Source organism: Bos grunniens, chromosome 7 (genome assembly GCF_055505025.1).
Source record: "Bos grunniens cultivar Pamir isolate PY7600 chromosome 7, Bosgru_T2T1.0, whole genome shotgun sequence".
NCBI lineage: Eukaryota > Metazoa > Chordata > Mammalia > Artiodactyla > Bovidae > Bos > Bos grunniens.
The window spans coordinates 15,840,283-15,866,591 of NC_141171.1; the positions used below are offsets into that span (position 1 = coordinate 15,840,283).

Genomic DNA, 26,309 nt, shown 5'->3' on the forward strand with positions numbered 1-26,309 from the left:
ACAGAGGCTACAGTCCATGAGTCTCAAAGAGTCAGACATGACTGAGCGACTAACACTTTGCCTTTTTTGATGGATATTCACGAAACTTACTTGGCAATCATTTCATGATGTATGTAAGTCAAATCATTATGTTATATACCTTAAATTTATACAGAGCTGTATGTCAATAAATGGAAAGAAAAAAACCTTTTTTTCTTTTTTTTTACAGTGTTTACTGTTTCTACTCACAAATGTGGAGGTTTTCCATACCAGGACTTTTTATTGCCTCATGCAAGCCGGGTGGCATGTGGGATCTTAGTTCCCCTACCGGGGATCAAACCCATGTCCCCAGCATTGGAAGGTGGATTCTCAACCACTGATGACCAGGAAAGTCCCACAAAACTCTTTAGTTACTATTAATATACCAAGCCTATAACTCAGATGCGAGTGACAGCGGGTGATTAACTCAGTCTCCAGCCCCTTTTCTCTCTGGAGCTCCCTCCCAGGACCTGAAGCTGATGGTTGTTGTTCAGTCACTAAGTCGTGTCCAACTCTTCACGGACTGCAGCATGCCAGGCTTCCCTGTCCTTCACTATCTTCCAGAGTTTGCTCAAATTCATGTCCATTGAGTTCGTGATGTTATCTAACCATCTCATCCTCTGCTGCCTCCTTCTCCCCTTGCCCTCAATTTTCCCCAGCATCAAGGGTCTTTTCCCATAAGTCAGCTCTTCGAATCAGGTGGCTTCAGTTTCAGTCCTTCCAATGAATATTCAGGATTGATTTCCTTCAGGATTGGTTGGTTTGATCTCCTTGCAGTCCAAGGGACTCTAAGAGTCTTCTCTAGCGCTACAATTTAAAAGTATCAGTTCTCTGGTGCTCAGCCTTTATGGTCCAACTCTCACATCCATACATAACTACTGGAAAAACCATAGCTTTGACTATATGGACCTTTGTCAGCAAAGTGATGTTTCTGCTTTTTAATATGCTGTCTAGTTTTGTCATAGTTTTCCTGCCAAGAAGCAAGCGTCTTTTAATTTCATGGCTACAGTCACAGTTTGTGATTTTGGAACCCGAGCAAAGAAAGTCTGTCACTGCTTCCACTTTTTCCCCTTCTACTTGCCATACAGTGATGGTTCCAAACCATCATAGGCTGATGGTTCCAAATCTCTAATCATGGTTTGGTCTTTCTGGTGATCAGCCCTATACTGAAGCTACTTATGGGCCCCAGCCTAGGCTGTCTTCTTATTAGTACACAAAAGATGCTTATCACTCCAGAAATTCCAAGGGTTTTTAGGAGCTCTGTGCCAAGAACCAGGAACAAAGACCTAATATTTCCTTTTTATTGTGTCAGACAGGAAAGAGTTGGATGTGGAAGTAAAAAATTTAAAAATTCCTGCCTCTGAGGTGCAGATATTATAGTGAAGGAGACACAATTTAAGCGAGTAAACTGTATAGTATTTTAGATTCTAGGGGCTGTAGGGAGAAGGACACAGGGAAAGGGACATCAGGAATTCTGGGGGAGGGACTTCCCTGTGGTCCAGTGGCTAAGACTGGGTTCTCCCAATGTGGGGGCTCAGATTCAACCCCTGGTCAGGGAACTAGATCCCATATCCTGCAATTAAGAGTTTTCATACTGCAACTAAAGATCCTGCATGCTGCAACTAAGACCTAACACATCGTCCTCCTTACCCTCTATACCAAGGTGGTGAAGCTAGATGGGCCCCGGGGTGAAGAAGTTCTCTCCTGTGTACAGAAAGTCCATAATAGTGTTGACTAAAAAATTAATCACAAGCCGAAAGTAGAGAATGTTTTATTTGGTGGAAATGTTTAGGAATCGAACCAGGGTCTCTGCATTGCAGGCGGATTCTTTACCAACTGAGCTATCAGGGAAGCCCTGGAGGAGCTTAAGACAAAAAAAATACGGGCTCAGAACCAGGCAAAGCAAGATGACTGACGAAAGTAAACCAGGAAGAAATGTACCGTAAAAAGTGACTCAAACTACCTCGAGGGCGTGACTCTGATCTCGCCTGTGTGTCTGATAGGGACAAAAGAGGATGATCAAATAGTTAGCTTGGAAACCCCGTTAATAAGATTAATGATCACTCGAGAAAGTAATGGGAAAATTCTGAAACAAGGTGGGCCTGCCTGACTTATTATATAGCAAAACAGGTCACTTAGCATCAAAGTCAGACTGGCTTGCTTAATGATAAAAGCAAGCTAACAACAAAACCATGCAACACGAGCATGGGGCATGCCCCAAAGCAATAAAATAATGGTGGCATGAGACCCACATCCTGCCCAGTGAGCTCACTGAGTTAGGAACCCCCAAAACGTGTTATTTGGCCCCTAAGATGTGCTCTTTGCACCATGCCCCCCAAAACAATAAAACAACAGTAGAAAATAAGGCCTACAATCTGCCCAGTGGTGTCATCAAGTTAATGACTCTACAGTCAGGCTCTGTGGACACAAAAAACTATCATTTACGGGAAGGTGACTTTTCAAAAAGAAGGAACTTCATTGTACTGAGACCTGAAAATATTTTCCAGAAGTGCTGTGACAGTCCTGGCCTGACCACGTAGGGAGGGACAAGTAAACCTCCCTGCCCTACCTGGGGGAAGACAGATAAGATTTTCTCCCCTTCCACTCTCTTCCTCTGACTATAAAAATGTAACTCACTGAGTACCCGGGGCAGGCAAGCATTGCGCTGCCCACTTGTGAACCTTACAAGCGTCCCTTTCTAAGAAATCACTTTTTATCTATCACTTTGCATGCATGCTAAGTCGATTCAGTCATGTCTGACTCTGCGACCCCAGGGGCTGTAGCCTGCCGTGGACTGTAGCCTCCTCCGTCTATGGGATTTTCCAGGCAAGGATACTGGAGTGGGTTGCCATGCCCTTCTCCAGGGGATCTTCCGGACCCAGGGATCAAACCCAGATCTCCTGCATTGCAGAAAAATTCTTTACCATCTGAGCCACCATGGAGGTCACCAGAGATCAGCCCAACTAGAGGCAGCCCCAGACCAGAGCTTCCCTGTCCTGATTCAGGTTCTGCAGCATCACACACGGCCCTCAACCAACTCTCCACTTGGCTGTGATTCAACTGTCCTCTTCCTGGAAACTCCATTTCACTAATGGAAAGAAAAGAACCACAGCATCTGGGCATAACAACTTTAATTTTTTATTTTCTCGAGAAAAGTGCACATCTTTATGACTGATCTAAGAACGGCTTACACAAGGAGAACCACACCCAGAATATAAAGGTCTAGAGCTCTCTCCTGGTGTGTTCTGGGATCATGGAGGAGAAGTCACTTATTGGAATTAGCACTTCAAGACTGAGATCAAATTTCACCCCTTGTTTTGTTTTCAGTGGAGCTGGGAGAGAAACACACAAGAAAATGATCCCCAGAGAAGCCAAAGAAAAGTAAAACAAACATAACCCCAAACCCCAAAAGGCGATCATGGCAATTTCCTGCTGACATTGGAAAGACAACTTGAAAGCAAATAAGAAGGCACAGCAGGGATGCAGGATACAGCCTCAAGGCACCTCCCCAGATCCCAGCCTCCCTGGCACCAGGAAGCTGTCTTCCCACAGCCTTTGGCTTAATCTTTGTTTGTAAACTCAACAAACCTCCATTCCCTCCTGGTGATCTTTGAGAACATCAGGTGCAGTTTTCCAGACACTGTCAGGAGTTAAACCTCCCCCCAAAACATCATAAGATAAAAACTGAACACCATTTTTAGACCAAACAAGAAAAATTCTCCTACATCATTCCCAGGCTTGAGAGAACCCTCAAGAGTGGCAGCTGTCTCAACTGCAACTTAAAGTTGAACTGCTGAAAAGTCTTGTGTAAACAGAAATCTTAGGCCAGGTCAGGTACAAGATGCAGCCAAAGCTGTCTTTTATCACACAGGCTATCACACAAGTCAGCTGGTCCCCTTGATAGTGACACTCTGGCCAAACTTTTTTTTCTGGCAGCAGTTTAAGGAAAATGGACAGGCAAAGGCAATCTTGACAGGCCATGGTGTGTCTTAAGAAGCCTTTTTCTAGCTGCTTTAATTTCTTTTATGTTAAAGCAACTGACATTTTAGACTCCCCTGACCCAAACCTTCTGATAAGTTTCATGTGGTGTATTTCCAAGAACTTGTCCTTTTCATCGCAGTCAAGTTTGTTGGTGTACAAAAATACCCCCACTTTTGACGCTCTAAGGGCAGTCCCTGGTTTGGGGTGAACAGGGCCCTCTAGAAACAAATTCAATCTCCAGCTTCTGTAAAGGTAAGAACTACGTTAAACTGGACCCAGACCTTGCCCATTCCTTGTAGGAAGTAGCAGAGATCCTCAAGGCTACAGAAAGTCACTTTGGCAGCAGGGGCTGGGAGACTGGACAAATCACACACTTTGGCTGTCCTCACAGTGGAAAGTTCTGGGGTATCAGTGTTCCAGAGTAGAAAGAGGTACTGCGTCACCAAGGTTGGACTCAGGTGGGCAGGAAGGGCCACTGAGCGGAGGATGGGGCCAGGAAGGTGTCAAAATGAAGATCACCTCCCAGCAGGAGCCCCTGGTAGCTAGGGACGCCCAACCTGGTGGGCTCCCTGCTAGTGCCTCAATCAACCAGGGGGACTGTTCTCCACCCATCTGTCTTCAGCCTGCCACTCCCAAGCGGCACCTAGGAAATCCAAGTAGCAACAGCGGTTACCCAGCCCTACCTTCCCTGCTGCCCCTCCAGCCAAACCCCAAAGCGTTCTTTCCTGTGGCTCCTCCATTAGCAGGACCCCAGAGATAACATGGCTTCGGGAAGCCAGCCCTGTGTCTTCAAGGTTTTTCAAGTGGGAGGAGCCGATGTCCTCACATGGAGAGCCGCCAGCCAGTGCAGGCTATGCTACAGGAATATTGCTCAATTTCCTTTTTGAGCAGGATATGGGATGTGGAAAGACCTTGCTTAAAACATTACCAGCCAAACAGGGCCCGTGGAAGGCAGGGCAGGGCAGGAGAGCCTAAGCTTCTAACTCTGAATTAACTCCTGGTAAAAAGTCCTCAGCAGGAATGCATGATTCTCTGCCTGGCCCGGAGCAGCCCATAATTTCCAGAATTCTATTCTGGATCGAGAATGCAGTGGGTCAGCTGTAACAGTGGCAGGGTCGAGCAAATTCTGGGGAAGCTGAGAAGGCACTTCTGGGGTCCCTAAAGCCGCGGGTGGGGGTAGGGGGCGATCTGGGAAAAGCCGCTTTAATACTGCTTTCACAGGCAGAAGATCTGCAGGTCAGAAGGGAGGGGTCTGGGAGATGCAAAACCACCACCCTGGTTCACAGGCAGAAGGTTCACAGGCAGACTGGGCGATCCTGAGAAAGGACCTGCCTTCCACATCTCCACGGATGAATTCTGAGATCCCTCCCACCAACTCCCCACTCCCATCCCAACTGCACGAGGCAGAAGAACCATCTCTGGCCAGCACACGAACTAAAATCAATGCCCAACTCAGAAACGGATGCGGATAAGTGGTTCTAACCCAGAAGGCATGGCGGTTGCCCCTTCACCAGGCGGAGTGGGACGCCGTGTGCGTGCTCACTATCACCATGACAATGCCAGGAAGCAGCAAGCTCGTGCACGCCCCTTCCCCAGACCCTGCCCGCAGTGCAGGGTCTGGAGACTGCGACAGGGGCTGCTTGGGCAGGCTGGTGGCCTTGGCCAGAGAACGCGCCATGCGGGAGTGGGGGCGGCCAATGGGAAGTTGGGGGCGCCCTGAGCTTGGAAACAGCCCTTATGGCTCATGCCTCAGTTACAGTCTCTGCCGAGGCAGGAGGGGGTGGGGTGGGGGAGTCTTCTAGCAGGGACAGCTGCTGGGCTGTGGCGCTGGAGTGTCCCCCAAGGCCGGGCCTTTCCCATTGCTGCCAGGACTAGAGCTGGGTTCCAAGGACTCATTCATCTTCTCGCAGATGACGTCCACCAGGCGCTCGAAGACCTGCTTCACGTTGATGTTCTCCTTGGCGCTGGCCTCGAAGAACTCAAAACCTGGAGGAATAGAAGATGGGAAGATGTGGGAATTCCCTGGCGGTCCAGTGGCTAAGACTCCGTGCTTCCACTGCAGGAGGCACGGGTTTGATCCCTGGTCGGGAAACTAATATCCTACATGTTGTGGCAGGGGGTGGGGAGGGTGTTTAAACATAATAAATGGCATTAAAAAAAAAAAAAAGATAGGATGATCTGTGAAACCCTGGGGGGTCAGCGCCTGGGCTATGGCATCACACGAACCTGGGTTCCAAGCCCAGTTCTGACCTTCGTTCAGCTGAGACTCTTAGTCTTTCGGAGCCTCAGTTTGCTCTTCTGTAAAATGGGAACAATGATGCTGCTGATGTTGATAAAAACGTGTGACAGCAGCGCTTGCCCGGACTACCTTGCGTATCTCTTTGTCACAAGGCAGCAGTGGCAAGAGTCTTACCCCAGTTAAGCGGTACTCATCCTCTATCCAATTTCTGCTGCACAGGAAGGCACAGCCAGGGTGCCCACAAAGCCCAATATTTATGTGGACCTTTTAAGCGCAGCCAAGTATTTCACATGTTCTGGAACATATGCTCCAGGTCAAATAAAACAGGACTGGCTTCAGCCCAGGGCTACCCAATCTGTAACCTCTGTCAGCCAGATAATGGCAGGTTTTGCAGAGTTTTAGAGAGCATACAATGTACGCAGTTCCTGGCCTACAGAGTGCACTAAAAACAGTAATAATAATAATAGGCAGTGCTTACGCAATGCTTACTATGTGACAGGTACTTTTCTAAGAACTTTATGTAAATTAACTCATTTAAGGATGCTCTGGGCATGTGCAGTCACTCAGTCTGAGGTAGACAGTTTTTGTGGGGGGAGCTGGACCATGCAGCTTGTGGGATCCTAGTTCCCCAATCAGGGATTGGATCCATGCCCCCTACAGTGGAAGGGTGGAGCCCTAACCACCTGACTGCTAGGGAATGCCCTATGCTATTATAGCCCATTTTATAGATGGGAAAACTGAGGCACACAGCAGGAAAGTCACTCATGTAAATTCACACAGGTTAACACACTCAGGCTGCCTGGTTGAAATAATAACAGATTAAACATTTCTCGTGTACCACCTTGGGCCTCAGGAGGGAGGGCAGGCTGGCTGATTCCTTTTGGGGAAGGGGAGGGTGAAGCAGATTTGAATAGACTTTTAGCATCACAGGGATCATTATAACTTTTTCTCTTAAAAAAAAAAAAAAATGTTTAGGAACTTCCCTGGTGGTCTAGTGGTTAAGAATCTGCTTTCCAATGCAGGGGATATAGGTTCAATCCCTGGTTGGGGAACTAAGATCCCACGTGCCTCAGGGCAACTAAGCCTGAGTGCTGGAACTACTGTGCCCATGCTCTGCAACAAGAGAAAACCCAGCGCTGCAACAAGACCCAACAAAGCAAAAAAAAAAAAAAAAGCTTATCCACTTAGCAAAAGGTGAGAGGTGGTACAAATGCTTTGGGGCCCTGCCCAGAGTTCCTGGGCTACAAGAAGTGGCCCAGCAACCTGAAAATAGGGTGCACATGACTGTCCTTCCTGCACCCTGCGCCCCGGTTCAGGCTCCACCTGCTGGGAGCTATGGTCCCCAGTGTATCCCCATCTGCCGTTCCCAAGTTGGGCCAGAAATTCAGACAAATGTCCAGGCTACTACACACAGCACAGGGTGAACAGGCCTCTATTCTAACCCTTGGAGAAGGCAATGGCACCCCACTCCAGTACTCTTGCCTGGAAAATCCCATGGATGGAGGAGCCTGGGAGGCTGCAGTCCATGGGGTTGCGAAGAGTCGGACACGACTGAGCGTCTTCACTTTCACTTTTCACTTTCATGCATTGGAGAAGGAAATGGCAACCCACTCCAGTGTTCTTGCCTGGAGAATCCCAGGGGCGGGGGAGCCTGGTGGGCTGCCATCTATGGGGTCGCACAGAGTCGGACACGACTGAAGTGACTTAGCAGTAGCAGCATTCTAACCCTTGTCATTATCATGCAGCACTAGATAAATATCATTATAATTAGTAAATATATAATTATCCATCTATGTCTCCACTATTAGAATACCCGCACCAAGAGGGCAGGCTGTCTATCTGCTTTGTCCACAACTGCAGCCCAGGGCCTGGCACAGAGCAAGCGCGCAGAAACTACTGACTGAATGACTGATCAGATGGATGGATGGATGGGTGGGTAGAGGGATATATGGATGAATGATGTGATTTTAGATGGATAGATGTACAGGTGGATGGATGGATGGGTAGATGGGAGGATGTATAGATAAGTGTATAGATGGATGGATAGTAGATGGATGGACGGAGAGATGGATATATAGATGAATGAATGGATGAATGTATAGATAGATGTATAGATGGATGGATGAGTGGATGGATGAATAGATGGATGAATGGGTGGATGACAGAGGCAGGAAACGACCTCTATCCTGAGCCTGGTGATCATCAATGTCACCCCACCGTCTTCCCAGGCAAATTTGGCATTTCATTAATCATGTCTAGCTCTGCCTCAAACAATCTTGAGTTTTTCTTCTTTTTTTAAGACTTAATTTTTGGCTGCCCCACACAACAGGATCTTAGTTCCCCAACCAGGAAACTGAACCCACATCTCCTGCAGTTGAAGTGCGGAGCCTTAACTACTGGACCACCAGTGAAGTCCCAGTTTGTTTTTTTTTAAACGCCTTATTTCTTCTAATTATGAATATTCACTAGAGAAACTACTGAAAAGTATCAAGTCAGCTAAAAATGTTGTGTGTAATCTCATCACACAGAAACAACTACTATTGCTGTTTTGACATCTAGCTTTCCACTTAAAAAAAAATACATAATTGTTGGGGTTTGGTTTGTAGTGGGTAGGAATATGTGTGCACACGTGTGTGGATTTTTTTCTTACAAAATTGGGGTCCAAATCCATCTCCTAACTTGTTGTCTGATATTTTAAACTTAATGGAAGAGCGGGAATCGCCCCCTGACCCCCAGAACTAGATGTTTTCCACAAGAAGGTGTGGGCAGGGGACTTCCCCGGTGGTCCGGTGGTTAAGACTCTGCGCAGCCACGGCAGGGGGCAAGGGTTCAATCCCTGGTCAGGGAACTAAGATCCCCCATCCCGCGTGTTGCAGCCAACAACAACAAAAAAGGTGTGGGCAGCATTCTCAAGTATTCCAGCCTACAGCAGGGCCCCAACAGCTGACCCCCAGCACATCTGTAAATGGGACCCAGGCTCAGGTTCCTAAAGCACAGTTGACAAAGGAGCAGAGTCAAACCCCAAACGGGGGACCTTCCACAGAACAAAGACCCAGTTTCTCCAACAGATGATGGCAAGAAAAAAAAAGGAAAAGAAAGAGGGGATGGTTATGGTCCAGGGGTCTGTGAAGTTTCTCTGCAAAGGGTCAGACAGTAAATCTCTTAGGTTTTAGGCACAAACATCAGCAACACTTCACAGTCATGCCAGCTAACGCTTAGATGCAAACCACACATACGCAGGATTCTGTTAGCACTGCTTCATGCGTCATAACTCATTTAACCCTCCTGACAACCTAACCAGGTGGGGCTGTTATTATATTATCTGCCTTTCACACACGAGGAAGTGCTGGCCCAGAGAGCTAAAGTCACCGGTGCGAGATCACAAAGCCATCAAGAAATAACTGCAGTTAATGTTCAATCAGGGCCAGGATTTGCTTATTTAATCTAACAGTCCTATGAGCTAGATGAGGTTTTCACCTGTTTCCTAGATGGAGCGATGGAAGCACAGAGAGGGTAGGTGAGATGCCAAAGGTCACGTAGTTAGTGGGTTGCAGGAGGGGATTCTAGCTCCAGAGTCTCCGTCCTTAACCCGCCCTCCCTGCATAGTGCTTACATTCCCTCTTGGACAGAAAGTCCTGGGGAGGGCCTAGAATACTCCAGGACAAGATTTTCTTTTAGCTTAAACTTTGAATCGAGAATCCATTCACCTGATTCACAAAGGTAGGCTGAAAAGTTCCCCTCCAACCCTGGTAGCATCCCAGGTCACCAGGATTACTAGATCCTTCTGTATCTTTCCAGAGTTCCTTTAAGCAAACATCAATATACATCAATATATACCCTTTTTAAACGCTAATGCAGGGGTTGGCAAACTGAGCTGCAGGCCAATCTGGCTTGTTGCCTATTTTCTTTATAAGTATTTATTCAAGAACTAAATTTAAGTATATTGGGCCTTCTTGGTGGCTCAGTGGTAAAGAATCTGCCTGCTAAGGCAGGAGACACAAGTTCGATCCCTGGGAAGATCCCCTGTAGAAAGAAATGGCAACCCACTCCAGTATTCTTGCCTGCAAAATTCCATGGACAGAGGAGCCTGGAAGGCTATAGTATGTGGGGTCACAGAGTCAGACATGACTGATCGACTGAGCATGCACGAACATAGCTGATTTATCATATTATGTGTTAGTCTCAGGTGCTGTTGCCTATTTGTGTAATTAAAGTTTTATTGGCAGACAGTCACACTCATTCACTGATGTATTATCCAAGGCTGCTTTCAGGCACAGCTGAGCAGTTAGACCCTAGGACTGAAAATATTTCCTATTTGGCCCTTTAAGAAAATGTTGGCAAGGGACTTCCCTGGCAGTCCAGTGGTTAGGGCCCCTCGCTTCCACTGCAGGGAGCATGGGTGCAGTCCCTGGTTGGGGAACTAAGATCCCACAAGCTTCACTGTGCAGCCAAAAAAAGAAAATGTTTGCTGATCCCTGGACTAAAAGCAGCAGCCATACCCACTATTCTGTAGTTTGCTTTTTCCACTTACCCATATATCCACAGACTGCAGAACATAAAGGATGGCCTGATCCTTTTACACAGCTGCATAGTATTCCCTCACGTGACTATATGTGTAGCTGCTTCCCCCACTGTGAGAGACTTGGGAGGCTGCCAAGCTTTCCCTCCTAATAACTGTGCTGTAATTTGATACACCCGTCACTTCCCACACGGGTGGTGTTTGTAGGATAAATTCCCAGAAATGGTTTTGCTGAGTTTGGGTTCCCAGGGCAGTTGGGCAGTAAAGGTTATCTGTGGGTAAATCCTCTGGAATTAAATGTAGCAGGTGGTATACATGCAGGTATTCTTCTGGGCAGATCTTCAAAGGGCAAAGTATTGGTGACTGGTTGGACCTGGGACTCAAGCATAGGGATGGAGGTTTGGTTCTGGGAGGTCCAGGGCCTGTAGCCCAGGTTGGGCACTGACCAAGGTCGTCGGCGAGCCTCCGGCCTTCCTCGGTGGGCACAACACGCTCATCCTCCAGGTCACACTTGTTCCCCACGAGGATGACCTGAGCGTTGTCCCAGGAGTAGGTCTTGATCTGCGTGGCCCTGTGGAGTTGGAGGGCTGTGTTAGGCCAGAGATTAGGGTCAGGGAGAGAGGGTGAAGGTCAGGGGGTAAGTGGTCAGCAAGCACTCACCAGTCCTGCACGGCAGCAAAGGACTCCTGGTTGGCAACGTCATACATGAGCAGGAAGCCCATGGCTCCGCGGTAGTAGGCTGTGGTGATGGTACGGTAGCGCTCCTGGCCCGCCGTGTCCTGGGCACACAGTGGGGTCAGGCATCTAGAAGCCACCCTGTTCCCCACCCTACCTCTCCAGGTGGGCACCCCAGCCTCACAGCCCCAGTCTGATGACCAGGACATGGACCTGCCCTCACAGCCCCCGATTTAATGGGGAGAAATATGGGCCTGCTCTAGTCTGATGGAGGGGACATGCACCCTGTCCTTGAGGGGTTTCCAGTCTGAGGGGTCGGTGGCCTCTCAAAGACTTATTAAGCCCCCTATGACCTCATCTCCAAGAACCAACTTCATGACCACAAACAAGAACCACCTTGACCAGAGGGTACCACCTTGGTGCAGACAGTCTGATGCTCATTACCATGACAATCATTACCAGCAGGTGCTTTGGGAGCGCGAGCATGACTCTGAAGAAGCTCAGTGGGAGCCTCCGGGCCTGTCCCAACAGGGTACCCAAACCTCTTCCCCATTCGTCACCAGATCTTCTAATCCAGCTTGGGTTAGTACTGTCTCCCCCTCAGACCCTAGAGAGCAGGGTAAATCCCCCTCATCCTGATGAATTCACTTCATGGATAATACCCCTACTGCTCTTCACATCTACCCCAAGCCCTCTCCCCGACTCTGGATCACTGTTGCTGACCTGGGACCCCTCCCCACAGCCCTACACCCTCGCCTGAGCTTCCCCAGAGGAACCCCAGCCCCTGCCTGGGCCGGCAGACCCATAGACTGCCGCCTGGCCCACCCAGATCTGCAGCTTGATCCTCTTGTCATGGCGGTAGACTGTCTTGACCTTGAAGTCAATGCCCACGGTGCTGACAAAGGCGGGCGTGAAGGAGTCGTCGGCGTATCGGAACAGGAAGGACGTCTTGCCCACGCTGCTGTTGCCAATGAGCAGCAGCTTGAACATGTAGTCGAAGTTCTGGTCCGCTGCATCCCGCTGGCCTGTTGGGGGGTCTCCAGCTGATGCCATCTTGGCAGGGAGCCTCCTGGAATGGGGAGAGCTGGAGCCCTGCAGGGAAAATGACACCGGGAATGGTCCCAGTGTCTACACTGGTTGTTGTTGTTTTAGTTGCTAAGTCATGTCCAACTCTGCGACTCCATGGACAGTAGCCTGCCAGACTCCTTTGTCCATGGGATTTTCCAGGCAAGAATACCAGAGTGGGTTGCTATTTCTTCCTCCAAGCAATCTTCCCAACCCCGGGTCTCTTGCATCAGCAGGCAGTTTCTTTACCACAGAGCCACCTGGGAAGCCCATGCACCGGACCTGGGCTCAAATCCTGGCTCTGCCACTTGGACGTCAAGTGATCTTGGATGCGTCACTTGCCCTTGTGGGGCCTCAGCGTCCTCGCCTAGAAAATGGGGATGTTTGCCAAATGCAAGGGTCCAGGTTGGGGGTGCCTCATCGGGCTGCTGAGGAACCAGAACCTTCGGAAGGTGCAGATGTGGACTTTGCCCCGGGGCGAGAAGCTGGCGTGGCCCAAGTGTGAGCTGGGGGTAGCTGGGGCTGTCAGCTGGATAAAGCCCCCCCCACCCCACCACCACCCAGGGCCTGGGTGTTGACTTTGGCAGGTGTTAGCCACCCGCCTGCCCCTACGCAGGCCAACTTTAAGTCCTTCCCTGAAGCCCATGGGGAGGGGGCTTTAAGTGGATACACCCCAGGGTTCAATGCCCAGTTCTACCCCCAAATGGGGCCTGCCACCTTCTGTTTGTCAAAGGGGCTGGGCCCATCTGCCTCCCAGGAAAGCTGACTCACCCCAGCCCAGCGTCAGCCCACAGAGGCCAGAAAGATGGTCTTCCAATCCAAGGAAACCACCCACCCCAGCCACCACCCTGACCACCTGGATGGGCCTTTCCTGTCAATCTGTCCCCACAGATAAGGCTGCTTCATCTGGGACCATGCACACCCTCAGTCACTGCAGAGGCCTATTTTCCTAGCTGTTGTGGCTGCTCCCTGAGCCTCACAGGGAGGCCCCAGAAGGCCTGGGTGAATGTGGGGCAACCAGCAGAGGCACCCCTGGCAAAGCCATTTCTCAACTACCCCCTGAGGCTTTTATCCAGGTTAAAAAGGAGGACCCAGCCGGCCCTCCTTTCCTGCCCAGCCCTCTGCCCCACCCCGTGTTCTGGGAGAACGAGTTTGAGGAGGGGAAGGGAAGAGGCAGGAAGCCTTTCCCCATGCTAGGCAGGGCAGCTGGGATGGGGCCCCAACTCCGCCCCACCCTCAGCCCACCTGTCAGCCGGTCCCACCTCTTATCTTGACCATCTGGCGACTCTCCATCAGGCCAGGAACGAGTTAAGGGACCCCGGAGGGCTCGGTCCTGTCCCCCTCGTCACCTGATGTGGGGCGCCCCAGCCAGTGCTGGGGAGCTCCGAGCTTCCTCCATCACCATATGGTCACATCTCTTGTCTCCAGCTGGGCTTTCTGCCCCGCCCGCGCCCCATTAACGCTCCCGATGAGCCCAGCTGGGTAGGGGCGAGGGAAGTGGCGTCCCCCGCCGCCTGCCTTTGTTCCCCAGGACCCCGGCCCTCCCCCGCTAAGCCCCAGTCCCCCCCGGAGACCTGCTGGGACGCGGAGGCGCGGGCTGGAGTGCTCTCCCTCCGAGGGAGTCACTTCGCGTAGTGGGGGACGCTGGCTGCGAGGGTTCTGCCTCCGAACTCTCTGCGACCTGGCCCTGGTTGCGACCCAGACCCCGCAGCCGCAGACGCCGCCGCCGCTGCCAGCAGCCACCCGGATCCCGCTCCGGGCCCGCCCCTAAGCGGGAAGAGGGGCCGCTCCTGGGGAAGGGCGGGGAGGAACCGGGGCGGGGCTTGTGGGGCTGGGCGGAGGCGGAGTGGGACGGGGGAGGGGCTGGAAGTATCTCCAAGCGCGCAGCTAGCTGTCTGTTCCGTGCCAATAAACATTTCATTTTAACCAACCGGACGTGGAGTTCCTACATGTGCACAGCAGCTAAGAGCACGGACTCTGGAGCCAGGTTCCAATCTCAGCTCCACCACTTCCAGTCCTTGTCGCTTTGGACATGTTAACCTCCCCGGGCCTCATTTTCCCTATCCATCATGTGGTCCGTCGTTAACAAGGGTGCCCACTTCACAGGGTTGGGTAAAGGTTCTGATATGAGTTTGTTGTTTGTAAAGTGCAGCGCCTGACCCTAAACTGGGCTAGACACCTTTTCCAAATACCTGAAGAGTTAACCCCCTCCTTTTACAGATAAAGAAATTGGAAATCAGAGAGGGGCAGGCCCTGGCCTGAGGCCACAAAATTTGATATCCAGGCCCAACTGTGGTTTTTTTCTTCAGGCCAACAGTAGAGAATCTGCATTTATAATATTCAGGCTTAGGATTTCTCTGGCGGCCACGTAGTTAAGACTCCATGCTTCCACTTCAGGGGGCATGGGTTTGATCCCCTGCTCAGGGAACTAAGGTCCCACATGTCATGTGGCCAAAAAATTTTTAAAACCAAAAATTTTTAAAGTTCAGGCTTTGGTGGATTCCTAATTCAAACAACTGCACCTGAAGCCACTTGCTGAACTTCACTGAGCCCCCATTGCTTCTTGGGAGCAATGTTAGCCACCTCCAAGGGCTACTGTGGATGAACTGAGATGTGTGTCAGTCAGGAAGTGCTGGTATATGCTCAGTAACAAGCAGCCCCAGAGTCACCATGGCACCCAACATCCAAGGTTTGCTTCATTTTTTTAAATTGGAGAAAAATTGCTTTATGATGTTGTCTTGTTTTCTGCCATACAACACCCCAAATCAGCCATAGTTATATACATCAACTCCCTCTTGAGCCTCCCTCCCCTCCCCCAGTCCACCCCTCTAGGTTATCACAGAGTGCCAAGATGAGCTCCCTGTGTTATACAGCAACTTTTCACCAGCTATCTATTTTATGCATGGTAGTGTATATAGGTCAGTGCTACCTTCTCCCTTTGCCCCACTCTTTCCTTCCCTTACCGTGTTCACAAGTCCCTTACGTCCAAGGTTTGCTTCTCACTCACACTGATCATTACAAACAGGGGAAGATGTGGTGAATCAGGCACTGGCTTGTATACTTCTCAAAAGTGACTTTGCTCACATTTCATTGGCCAAAGCAAGTCACGTGGCCATTCCCAATGTCAATGAGGTGAAAAAATACAATTGTCCTCTATGGATCAGAACCAGATACTGTTACCATAATACATGCTATGTGTAATGGTTAGTGCCATGCCTGGCACACAGTAGGTGCTCAACAAATGGCACCATTGTAGGACGAGCTTAGGGGCTGCAACATACTACACTCCGAATTAGTATGCCATGTGAATGGGAAAACGGAATCCCTCAGCTCTACCCTTGCCTACAAGGGCTTCCCTGGTGGCTCAGTGGTAGAGTCCACCTACCAAGGCAGGAGACGGAGGTTCGATCCCTGGGTTGAGAAGATCTCCTGGAGAAGGAAATGACAACCCACTCCAGCATTCTTTGCCTGGGAGATCCCATGGACAGAGGAGCCTGGTGGGCTACAGTCTATGGGGATGCAAAAGAGTAGGACACGACTGAGTGACTAAACAACAGCAACAACAACCCTTGCCTGCCCCTCCCCTTCTTTGCTTCCCAGTTGGAGAAAGATGCAGGCAGTCATTTCCAAAGAAGCGTTTATTGACATCCAGGGCCCCAGCAGAGACAGAGAGTCAGTGGGAGCTAGAGGTTGTGGAGGGCCAGGGCAAGGCCTGCCAAATGAAGCCCATTGCTCAGGAGGCAGCCCAGATTGCAAAGGGAGGACAGGCCATGGTAGCGGAAGAACTGCTGGCGGAGGGCGCTGTACTTGGGGTCCTGACCCCGCAGCTGGTGGTAGGGGTCCGAGCCCTGGTGACTGCCCGGCACCTCCCCGCCCAGGCCCCGCTCCTTCTCCACAGTCTGCAGGGCCCACATGGCGGCCGTGGTGCGGGACTCCAGCCAGCGGGCATTGACGGTGGCCAGTGTGAGGCTCAGGAGCAGCAAGAAGAGCTGGTGGGGCAATGTGAGGACAAGGTGAGCCACTCCTGGGAGGCAGAAGGGGCCCCAGGGCATGTCCTTGTGCATCCTCAAAGGCCAGAGGGGAATGGGAGACAGGATCGGGTCAAAGCCAGGTCTCCCTGCTCCATCCCCAAACCCAAACAGAGCTCCAGCTCTCATATCCTGAGACCCGCAGTTCCTAAGGAAAGGCTCCACCACTGTCTCTTCTCTCTCCCCCGAATTCCTGAGCTGCTCCTCTTCTAATACACTGACTGGAACTTTCCAGAACACAGCCTGTCTCCTACCCAATTCTTCCCCAGAACTGAGGATAGGCAGAGCCTCTCTTCCCTGAGTTGGGACAGAGCACCACAGTAACTGTCCCTTCATTTCCCCCAAAGAGCCTAAGACGGGGCCTATCTCCTTTGTGGCCCCAGCCTAGTCCCTAGAAGCTGACATTGGGCCCACAGGGAAAGGATTAAAAGTCCCCGAAGTTTCCAGTTACCCATAATCCCTCATGTGTCTGTGAGGTTATCAAAACCCCTTTCAGGCCTTACCTGCCCACATCTGAGGGGCAGAATGGGGTCAGGGGAGGGCAGGATAGAGAAACATGAGATGCAGAGATGGCTCCTTGCCTTGTGGCTGGGTAAAATGTGTGGATGGGGGTTGTTGCCGTTGTTTAGTCGCTAAGTCGTGACCGACTCTTTTGTGACCCCATGGACTGTAGCCCACCAGGCTCCTCTGTCCATGGGATTTCCCAGGCAAGAATATTGGAGTGGGATGCCATTTCCTTCTCCGGGGATGGAGGTGGGGGACTGTAAATCCCCAGTCAGGCTAGTTTTTAAACAGTGAGCTGGGGTCAGTGCCTCAGCCCAGCTGAGTCACCACAGCTTGGCTGCAGGCCCAGTCAGGGGGAGGAGAGGGAGCAACAGCCAGCAGACAGACACAGGGGGAATAGACAGGGCTGCTGGGGATGGTTGTGCAGGCTGTGCACTGCTCAAGGGTATCCAAAGCCCAACTCTGTGTATACCAGGAAGCTGGGGTGGTTTGGGGGGTCTTGTTTTAATTGTCACAAAGGTGTCATAGGTGCTCAGTGCAGTCCTGGGAGTGAATGTCCAGAGGGTAGTGGAGCCAAAGCCCGCATACCTGGCTGGCCTCCCAGAATGTGAGCTGAGCCCAGGAACACTGTGAAGCCAAGATGCAGAGGTTGACGAAGGCACAGCCCATGGAGATGTGAAAGTAGAAAGGGAAGAGTTTGCTCTGCACCAGACCGAAGGTATGTCGGGGAAGGCCTCGGAAAAGCACAAAGCCTGTGGGGTGCAGGGGACCAGTGTTAGGACTCGTCCAAGGACCCTCTCTCATCCCTGTCCCCACCGCGGGCATCCATGATGTCCAGGCCGACGATCCCTACCTGAGATGAAGGTCACCCACATTTGCATGCCCCAGGCCCCTGACAAGACCAGGAGATGGACCACTTTAGTTAAGCTTCCTGGATTCCCACCTTCCTCCATCTTTCAGGCCTGAGAAGGAGGCACCAGGTAAGTCAGAGCTTTATATTTGCCCTGTGGCCTTCAGACCCTGTGAGCCTGCACAAGGCCAGGGTCATGGTCTATCCAGCAGAGATACCGGGCTAGCAGCCCAGGAATGGGATGGGGAAGACCCAAAACAGTTGTGACAACCCCGACCCTATCTGTCCAAATGTCAGCCCCCAAGATCTTAGGGTCTCTGAACCCCAACATCCATGCCACCTCTGAGACCCCCAAATTTCAGCTCCAGCAGCTCAAGCTTGCAGCCCTAGATCTTCAGAGATCACCCCAGTGATTCCCAAATATCACCCCAGGGACCCACTTCTAACATCAAAGACCACTCCTTTCATGACAGGATGTCGCTAAGAACATTCCCGAAGCACCTCCCAGAGACGCGTTCTAATCCTGGAAACCCCAAATCTCATCCGGAGGAAACCGACCCCACCACTGGACCCGGATCTCGACCCGCAGCACCAGGAGTCCCGGGCTGGACCTAGGATGTCAGGCTTGGTGGGCTCGGTACCTCACTCCCGCGCTCTGGGGTGGCCCGCGGACCTCCTCAGCTACCTCCCCTCGTGGGACCAAGAATTCGTCCCGCCCCCCAGCTAAGCCAGAAGCCAATCGGACCGGAGATCTGTATCTCCTGTACCGCCCTCTTAAATATTGACCAATCGATAAACGGAAACTAAACCTGAAATCCCGCCCACTCTCCGGACTCTCATCCAATTATACCGCGGATCCTAGGATCTGCGGAAGCGGAAAGGCGCCAATGAAGCCTTCGGCTGCATCGGCGGGGGCGGAGCTAAACTGCCAGCCACACCCCTCTCTGTGACTCTACCTTTGGACTCCGCGCGTTTTAATGGGATGGTGTCCCCACGGGATCAAATTTCAGCGTCACAGCTGGGGACTGGCTTCGCGGTCCCTGATGGGAGAGCATGAGCAGGTGGTATGTGGTAGGTGGGGGTGGAAAGGGGTCTGAAGCTTGGAGGGCGCAGGATTCAAGGCCCCGGGGGCGGGGCCCAGGCAAATGACCCCGCCCCCTTCCTCCGAGAATTCTATCTGGAGTGACTGAGGTAGAAGCAGGTGATGTTGGAGGCGAGTTGGGGCGGGGATCGACCTGGTGTCCTGCCTGCAATTGTCACTCAGAAATGCACCCTGCTTTTTCCCCTCCCAAGTCTCCCAGGGCTCCTATGATTCCAAAGTACTAAGTCCTCAGTGTAATTTTCAAAGACTGAGTTCCCGTTATTGTGTATCAGGCACTCGTATGGATTAATTTACTTAATCACAACAACTCAGTAAAGTAGGTAGTATGATATCCCATTTTTATAGTTGGGGACACTGAGGCTTGAAGAGGTTTCATAATTATCCCAACATCACACAGCTGGGAAGGGGACAAAACTAGGATTTGAACACCGGCCATCCAACTGGAGGGTCTCCTTGCTTAATCATCATGCTGTACTGCCTCTGGCAGTGAGGACCTCCCTGAGGCAGTAACTTTTGAAGGGGTAGCTTAGAACATTTCAGGAAGAATAATAACCCTTGCAAGTTATTATGGTGGGTGTGAAGACCCAGTGAGGGCTTAGGATGGTGTGTGAAGACCCAGTGAGGGCTTATGGTGGTGCCCAGCACTCAGCCAAATGTTCAGAAAATATGAACTTAAAAAGGGATTAAGGAAGATTTTACAGAGGCGATACTGAGTAAGGTTTTGAAGGGTATATAGGAGTCTTCCAGGAGGACTGGGCTAGGGGAAGGATACCAGAGGGCCCAGAAAGGACAAAAGAAGAGAAAGCACTATATTGTGGCCTTTCTGGCTGAGTGTGATCCATGGCAAGATGCCCTTCACCTGGAAGTTTTTCCAGGCAGACCTGTCCCAGGTTTCTCCGGCTGTGACAGCCCTCACTACACTGGAAGGGCAAGGGGGTATGTATGTGAGACCCAGAAATGAGCCCTTTCCTGTTCCCAGCCTTACCTAGTGCAGGCATGGGCCCCAGTTCAGCTAACATTTGTTAAATGGATGTGCTGTGCCTCTCCTTCTCACATTCTGTGGCTCTCATTTACTGGGGAGCCAGTTCCCAACTCCCCTGCTTGGCTTGCCCTGACTTGTTTGAGCTGTCCTGCCAACCTCCTGCTGCTTCCTCCTGGACCTCTGCCTCCAGCCACCCTGACTTTATCAGCACAGAGCACCTGGTTCCAGACCTCCAAGCTTTAAAAAAAAAAAAAAAAATTTACTTAACTGCACTGGATCTTAGTTGCATCATTTGGGATCTTTAGTTGTGGGCTTGTGGGATCTAGTTTTCTGACCAGGGATCAAATCCAGGCCCCCTAACCAGAGATTGAACCTGAACTCCTTGCACTGGGAGCACAGACAGACCTCTAAGCTTTGGCACATGCTGTTTCCTGCCAAGGATGTCCTTCCTTTAGGGCCAGTGTTAAGATCTTTTTTTTTTTCTTTTAGGCTTATCTCAGACCTCAGTTCCCTCTGTGGGAACTTCTGGGTTCTTCTCACTGTCCAGTCCAACCCCTGGGGCTAGGATCATTTTTCACCCAGCTTTGGCTCCTACCATAACTAAGAAGCCTGTGTTGAGGGCTGCGGCCACTCTGGGGTGTCAGGAAGGGCCTGGGGTTGTCAGGACCCAGGAGCTGGTCTCAGTGCAGCCCTCTGTCCCCCCCACTCACAGCAACCCTCTTCTGGCTGGCCTACCTCTGGACCCTGAGTACTCCGTGCCTTGCTACCGCTCACTTCCCTCACCCTCCAACGTGTGTTCACCTGCTCACAAGAAGTGTGACAAGTGCTGTGGTTCATGTTCACCTGCTCACAAGAAGTGTGACAAGTGCTGTGGTTCATGTTCACCTGCTCACAAGAAGTGTGACAAGTGCTGTGGTTCGTGCTCGCCTGCTCAAAAGAAGTGTGACAAGTGCAGTGGTTCGTTGAGGGACTAGCCTGGGGCTGGGGGAGCTGGTGTGATGTGGGCTGGCTCTCAGGAAACCTTCACCACCCATCCCTCTTGCCAGGCACTTCCTCAGAAAAGACCTTGGAATATACATTTCACTGGTCGAAGGACCCAGAGCCAGAGACCTCACAGCCGACTGCACCTGAAAACACAGTGACAACTGAAGCCTGGAGGCCAGGGAGAGACTCAGGGTGTCAGTCACATGGGTCTCCCTCCACCCTTTGCTCAGACTCACAGGAGCCGTGTAATGGCCAGGATCTTCCGAAGAGGCATAACAGCAGCACTAAGGTCTACCCCACCTGGGAAACCCCTTCCTGCCACACCTCAATCTACTGTTGCAGGGCTTCGGGTGGGGGCTGTGGAGCAGAGAGCTCTTGAGAACCCTCACGCCTTATGTCTTCAGCACCCAGAACAGCGCCCAGTGCTCAGCCAGGCCTGCACTAAAAATGTCTTGAATGAATGGAATGGATGCCTCATTGTGTGTCTTGTGGAAGTGTTAGTTGCTCAGTCCTGTCTGACTCTTTGTTACCCCATGGGCTGTAGCCCACCAGGCTCCTGTGTCCATGGGATTCTCCAGGCAAGAATACTGGAGTGGGTTAGTATTGCATTCTCCAAGGGATCTTCCCGACCCAGGGATTGAACCCAGGTCTCCTACATTGCAGGCAGATTCTTAATCGTCTGAGCACTGGGGAAGCCCATTATGTGTCTTAATGAGGTTCTGTCTGTGATTGTCTCTGGGTATGACTGCCTGTGTGTCTGTGACTGTGGTTGTATGTCTGAGATGGGCATGACATGTGCCCTGGGTCTTATGACTTAGCATGCATCTCTGTGTCTGAAGTTGTGTGTCTATGGTTGTGTTTCGATGACTGTGTGTGGTTGTGCATCAGGGGTTGCTGGTGCTCCTTGCAGACATTGTTGATGCCGTTTGCCCCTAAAGAAGAGGGCCATTACCTGAGTCCAAGCCGGAGTGAGGGCTCTGAAGCTGTGTGTTCTCAGGGGCAGCCCCCATGCCTGCCACACAGATGCGCTTCTGAGTGTGTTCGGGCTGGGGCAGAGGTGAGGTGGGGTTGGGGGTGCATGCATATGCCTGGAGGCAGCTTTGCCTGCCCTCGGGGGTCTAGGACACCCAGAACTCAGCAGACCCAAATCATGTCTAACCCCCACACCCTGGGTTAGGGTGAGCAAGGATGCAGCCCAGGGGTAAATTTCTACTGCCCTCATGTCCCCCTTCTCTAGAAGCCCTTGGAGACCAGCTGTTCCAAAACCAAAGGTAAGAACCTTCCACCCAACAAGACTATGGGTAGAAGACCCACCAGTTCCTACCTCCACCTTCTGCCCCCTCCTCAGTGGACCTGCACCATTGCTTCCCATTCATCCCTGTCATCAGCTGACCCTTGCCCCTGACCTTGCCCTTCATCCTTGTCTCTGACCTTGACCCCTACTCCTTCTTCTACCTCTGCCTCAGCCTACCCCAGCTCCTTACCTTGTCCCCTGCCTCACTCCCAACCCTGAACCTCTACTGACCTCTGCCCTGACCTTGCCCCCCCCACCCCCCGCACCCTTCCCAGCCTTGGCTGACCCTCACCTCTCCTCACAGTTAAGTCCACCTCGATGATTCCCGACTGCCAGAAGCTTCTGAGATGTGAACTGGAGTCACTCAGGTGTCAGTTACAGGCCCAGACCAAGGTGAGCCACCTCAGCCCCACCTCCAGCAATTGTCTCCATCCCCTCCCACTTCACCCCTGCTCCCACCCCTAGGCCTGACCTCTCGGCCCAGGCTTTCGAGTTCCTAAACCACTCAGTGACCCTGTTGGAGAAGGAGAGCTGCCTGCAGCAAATCAAGATCCAACAGCTGGAAGGTGAGAACTGGCCAAGGGTTGAGGTAAGGCTGGAGGCTGGCCCTGTCAAGGTCAGCCAGGTCAGGCCAGGGTGGGAAAAATTGGATGAGTTTGGGTTTTAGGCCAGGGTCTGGTGAAGGTTAGGGGAAGTTGTGTTCAAAGCTAGGCTCAGGGCTGTGGGTGGGGCTCAGGCAAGTTCCCACCATCTCTGTAGAGGTGCTGGGCCCCACGAGCCACCAGGGAGACAAGGAAGGCCACAAGTGGGATGTGGTGGAGGGACGGCAGGAGCTGTATGAGGCCCTGGCTCAAGGCCTGCAGGGGCTGCAGAAGAGCCTGCATGACAACGAGGAGGTGCAGCGGGCCCGCACCACCCGCTGCCTGCAGTTGCTGGCCCAGGAGATCCGGGACAGGTGGGTGTTGCCAGAAGGGTTGCATGGAGGTTGCTTCAGGAGAGGAGGGAGGCCAGGGAGAAGGGGCCACAAGTGGGATGGGGGAAATGGGAGGGGGAAGTAAGTAAGGGAGTCTGGGGGGCCATGGAAAGCTTGGGGGACAAGAGGAGGGGGTGGAGGAGGCAGGAGGCAGTGGGGCTGTGTGGGAAACTGGGAGGCCAGAGGAAGGGGAGACAGGGATGGGAAGGGAGCTCAGGGGACCAGAAAGCTGGCAGGGGTGAGATGGGAAACTGGAGGGGAGAGGTGGTGGAGAGGGGCAGAGTTGGGGTATGGGAGGTCAAGGGCGCCAGAAGATGGAGAACTGGAAGCCAGGAAATGGGGGCCTGAGGGAATAGGAGGCTGAAGGTCAGAAGGGGTGGACAGGGTGGGGGTAGGGAGGGGTAGGAGGTGGGGGAATAGTAGTAGAAGGGGAAAGGTGGGTAGGCAGGTGGGGGAGGGACAAGCCTCTGGGGGATGGTAGTTGAACAGATGGAAACAGGGAAGGTGGCAGTGGCTTGGGGGAGGCAGGTGGACAAATGGGAAGCCAGGGGGCCAGGATATGGGAGGCCAGAGGTGCCCTGTCTCCTCAGCAAGAAGTTCCTATGGGAGGAGCTGGAGCTGGTACGAGAGGAGGTGACCTTCATTTATCAGAAGCTCCGTGAGTGCCCAAAGCCTATGGCCGGGAGGGCAGGATGGAGGTCCTTCTACAGCTTCGGCCCCCTTAAGTCCCCTCCCCCTACAGAGGCACAGGAACAGGAGATCACGGAGAACCTGGTGAACATCCAGAAGATGCAGAAGACACAGGTGAAGTGCCGCAAGGTGAGCAGAGCAGGGTGGGGTGGGAGGGGAACCTTGTGTGAGTTGGGGTATGGGGATCTCTGGTGGCCTCTACTATCATACTGCAGCCAGAAGGCCTGGGTTCAAATCTCAGTTTTGGTACTTACTGCTATGTGATTGTGATCAAGTCACCTCCCCTCCTTGAGCCTCAGTTTCTTCATCTGTATAATGGATGTAATAACATAGCCCTGCCTGACCGAGTAGCTGCATTAACTGAGTGATAAGCTGTTTAAAGGCATCCTGGTATGCAATAAATGCTATATCACACCTTTCACCATTATTATTATTGTTTCCCCATCCCTTTCTGACCTCAGGTCCTGACCAAGATGAAGCAGCAAGGGTACGAGACAGCCAACTGGCTAGAGACTGAGGAATTGCCACCAGGATGCAGTGGTTCCTGGAGGGATAACCTCCAAAAGGAGCTGGGTGACATATGGTGATGAGCTCCCACTGTAACCTCTGACCCCTGACCTTCATCTGCCCTGCCCTCTCCTCCCAATCAGATCAACCAGTGACCACCAGAACCTGGAACCCACCTGAGTCCAGGTCTCCCTCTCCTCCTGGGACTCATCTCCACCCTTCCCCCACCACAGCCCCCCCGCCCCAGCCCTGAGCAGTCCAGAGTCCCCTGGAGGGCCTACAGATCACCATCTCCCCACAGGTCCGCTGTGCATGTGCTGCAGAACTCCTTTGATGGCCTCACCATATCCTCAGGGGGCCGCCCCAGGGCCGCAAACCTCAGGGGTGAGGGGGGCTGAGCAGCACTCCAGGGTTGGGGGGGAGATCATTCTCCAGCTTCACACATGGAGGTCATGTCAGAAGCCATATTTGGGGGTCACATCTGTTGGGTCTTCCCCCCCGCAGTTATTTATTTATTGATTTTTGGTTATGTTGGGTCTTCATGGCTGTGTGCAGGCCTTCTCAAGCTGTGGCAAGCAGGGGCTACTCTCTTGTTGCTGTGCATGGGCTTCTTATTGAGGTGGTTTCTCTTGTTGCGGACCATGGGCTCTAGGTCTCGTGGGCTCAGTAGATGTAGCTTGGGCGCTCCAGAGCACAGGATCAGCAGATGTGGTGCATGGGCTTAGTTGCCCCATGGCATGTGGGATCTTCCCAAGCCAGGAATGGAACCTGTGTTCCCTGCATTGGCAGGCAGATTCTTAACCACTGGACCACCAGGGAAGTCCTCTGTTGGGTCTTATTCTGTGGTCACATTAAATAATGTTCTGGGGTGACATTAGAGAGTCCCTGGAGGTTTCATCCAAGGGTCACTCAGGGTCACTAATCTTTTTTAAAGGTCAATGGGATAAAATCTGGGACTCCCCAACTGGCATTAGTGGTAAAGAACCTGCCTTCCAGTGTAGGAGACATAAGAGACATGGGTTGGGTGCTTGGGTCGGGAAGGTCCGCTGGAGGAGGGCATGGCAACCCACTCCAGTATTCTTGCTTGGGGAATTCCAAGGGCAGAGGAGCCTGGCAGGCTACAGTCCATAGGGTTGCACAGAGTTGGGCATGACTGAAGCAACTTAGCGCACACACACACACGAATGGGGTAAAATTCAAGGGTCATCAATTGAGATCATAGTTTGGGGTCGTGTTGGGTCACATTCAAGGGACATGATCAAGGATCACATTATATCAAGGGTGCTGCTGCTGCTAAGTCGCTTCAGTCGTGTCCGACTCTGTGCGACCCCATAGATGGCAGCCCACCAGGCTCCCCCGTTCCTGGGGTTCTCCAGGCAAGAACACTAGAGTGGGTTGCCATTTCCTTCTCCAATATCAAGGGTACTGGGCTCATATTCACAGACCACTCAAGGGTCACATTCAGGTGTCATGATAGACTCGCACATGTCCCTCCTGCAGGCTATAAGGGACACAGATGCCTGAGCCCTCCTCTTCCCTGCTGGGACTCGGACTCAGACACGGACCAGGGCCCTCCCCGGCTCCTGCTCAGCAAGAGCCGCAGCTCCTTCCCACCTGGTACGGATCTCCCCCTCCCCCAACCCACCTTTCCCTTCCCCTTCTGGCCTGCCCTGGAGTCCCAGAGTCTGGGCACCACCCCAAACTCCCAACCTGGATATCTGCTCCCTGACCACCACGCCTGGGGTCCCCTGGACCAAGCCAGGTTCTGACCCACCCTCTCTCTCTGCAGCCTGAGCAGCCGGGACTGCTCTCCCTTGAAGACTCCTCCAGAAAGAAAATAAACTAGCTGAGACCTTCCTCCGCCTGTGAACTGTTGCTCCTGCTTCTTCCTGGGCCTG

At 52.1% G+C, this 26,309-nt stretch overlaps 3 protein-coding genes across 16 annotated transcripts; 1 reads left to right on the forward strand and 2 right to left on the reverse strand.

The window, feature by feature from the left end:
* Positions 1 to 3,134: 3,134 nt before the first annotated feature.
* On the reverse strand, positions 3,135 to 14,249 carry RAB3D (RAB3D, member RAS oncogene family). Of its 2 annotated transcripts, none has more exons than XM_086409424.1 (5): positions 14,072 to 14,249; positions 12,258 to 12,524; positions 11,418 to 11,536; positions 11,204 to 11,328; positions 3,135 to 5,985 (listed from the first exon to the last, which is right to left on the reverse strand). In XM_086409424.1, exons 2-5 carry the CDS (start codon positions 12,483 to 12,485, stop codon positions 5,798 to 5,800), a joined length of 660 nt encoding a protein of 219 aa, XP_086265550.1. In that variant the 5' UTR covers positions 12,486 to 12,524; positions 14,072 to 14,249; the 3' UTR covers positions 3,135 to 5,797. The 2 variants fall into 2 exon arrangements, with proteins under 2 accessions (XP_086265550.1, XP_086265551.1); XM_086409425.1 differs by having other exon boundaries at positions 13,760 to 14,249.
* A 1,871-nt stretch (positions 14,250 to 16,120) lies between these two features.
* On the reverse strand, positions 16,121 to 18,593 carry TMEM205 (transmembrane protein 205). Of its 5 annotated transcripts, none has more exons than XM_086409426.1 (4): positions 18,521 to 18,593; positions 17,883 to 17,991; positions 17,618 to 17,781; positions 16,121 to 16,486 (listed from the first exon to the last, which is right to left on the reverse strand). In XM_086409426.1, exons 2-4 carry the CDS (start codon positions 17,980 to 17,982, stop codon positions 16,181 to 16,183), a joined length of 570 nt encoding a protein of 189 aa, XP_086265552.1. In that variant the 5' UTR covers positions 17,983 to 17,991; positions 18,521 to 18,593; the 3' UTR covers positions 16,121 to 16,180. The 5 variants fall into 5 exon arrangements, with proteins under 5 accessions (XP_086265552.1, XP_086265554.1, XP_086265553.1 ...); XM_086409428.1 differs by having other exon boundaries at positions 18,438 to 18,593; XM_086409427.1 differs by having other exon boundaries at positions 18,320 to 18,593.
* A 287-nt stretch (positions 18,594 to 18,880) lies between these two features.
* Positions 18,881 to 26,268, forward strand: CCDC159 (coiled-coil domain containing 159). Of its 9 annotated transcripts, none has more exons than XR_015166704.1 (14): positions 18,881 to 18,943; positions 20,676 to 20,920; positions 21,010 to 21,236; positions 21,858 to 22,004; positions 22,185 to 22,218; positions 22,546 to 22,634; positions 22,707 to 22,807; positions 23,001 to 23,196; positions 23,805 to 23,872; positions 23,957 to 24,033; positions 24,366 to 24,487; positions 24,713 to 24,795; positions 25,912 to 26,028; positions 26,201 to 26,268. XR_015166704.1 is itself a non-coding variant. In XM_086409409.1 (14 exons), the coding sequence occupies exons 1-14, from the start codon at positions 18,946 to 18,948 to the stop codon at positions 26,203 to 26,205; spliced, it is 1,497 nt and encodes a 498-aa protein (XP_086265535.1). In that variant the 5' UTR covers positions 18,881 to 18,945; the 3' UTR covers positions 26,206 to 26,268. The 9 variants fall into 9 exon arrangements, 7 of the variants coding, with proteins under 7 accessions (XP_086265535.1, XP_086265534.1, XP_086265538.1 ...); XR_015166705.1 differs by having other exon boundaries at positions 22,751 to 22,807; XM_086409409.1 differs by having other exon boundaries at positions 18,881 to 18,950; positions 22,726 to 22,807.
* The last annotated feature ends 41 nt before the right edge of the window (positions 26,269 to 26,309 follow it).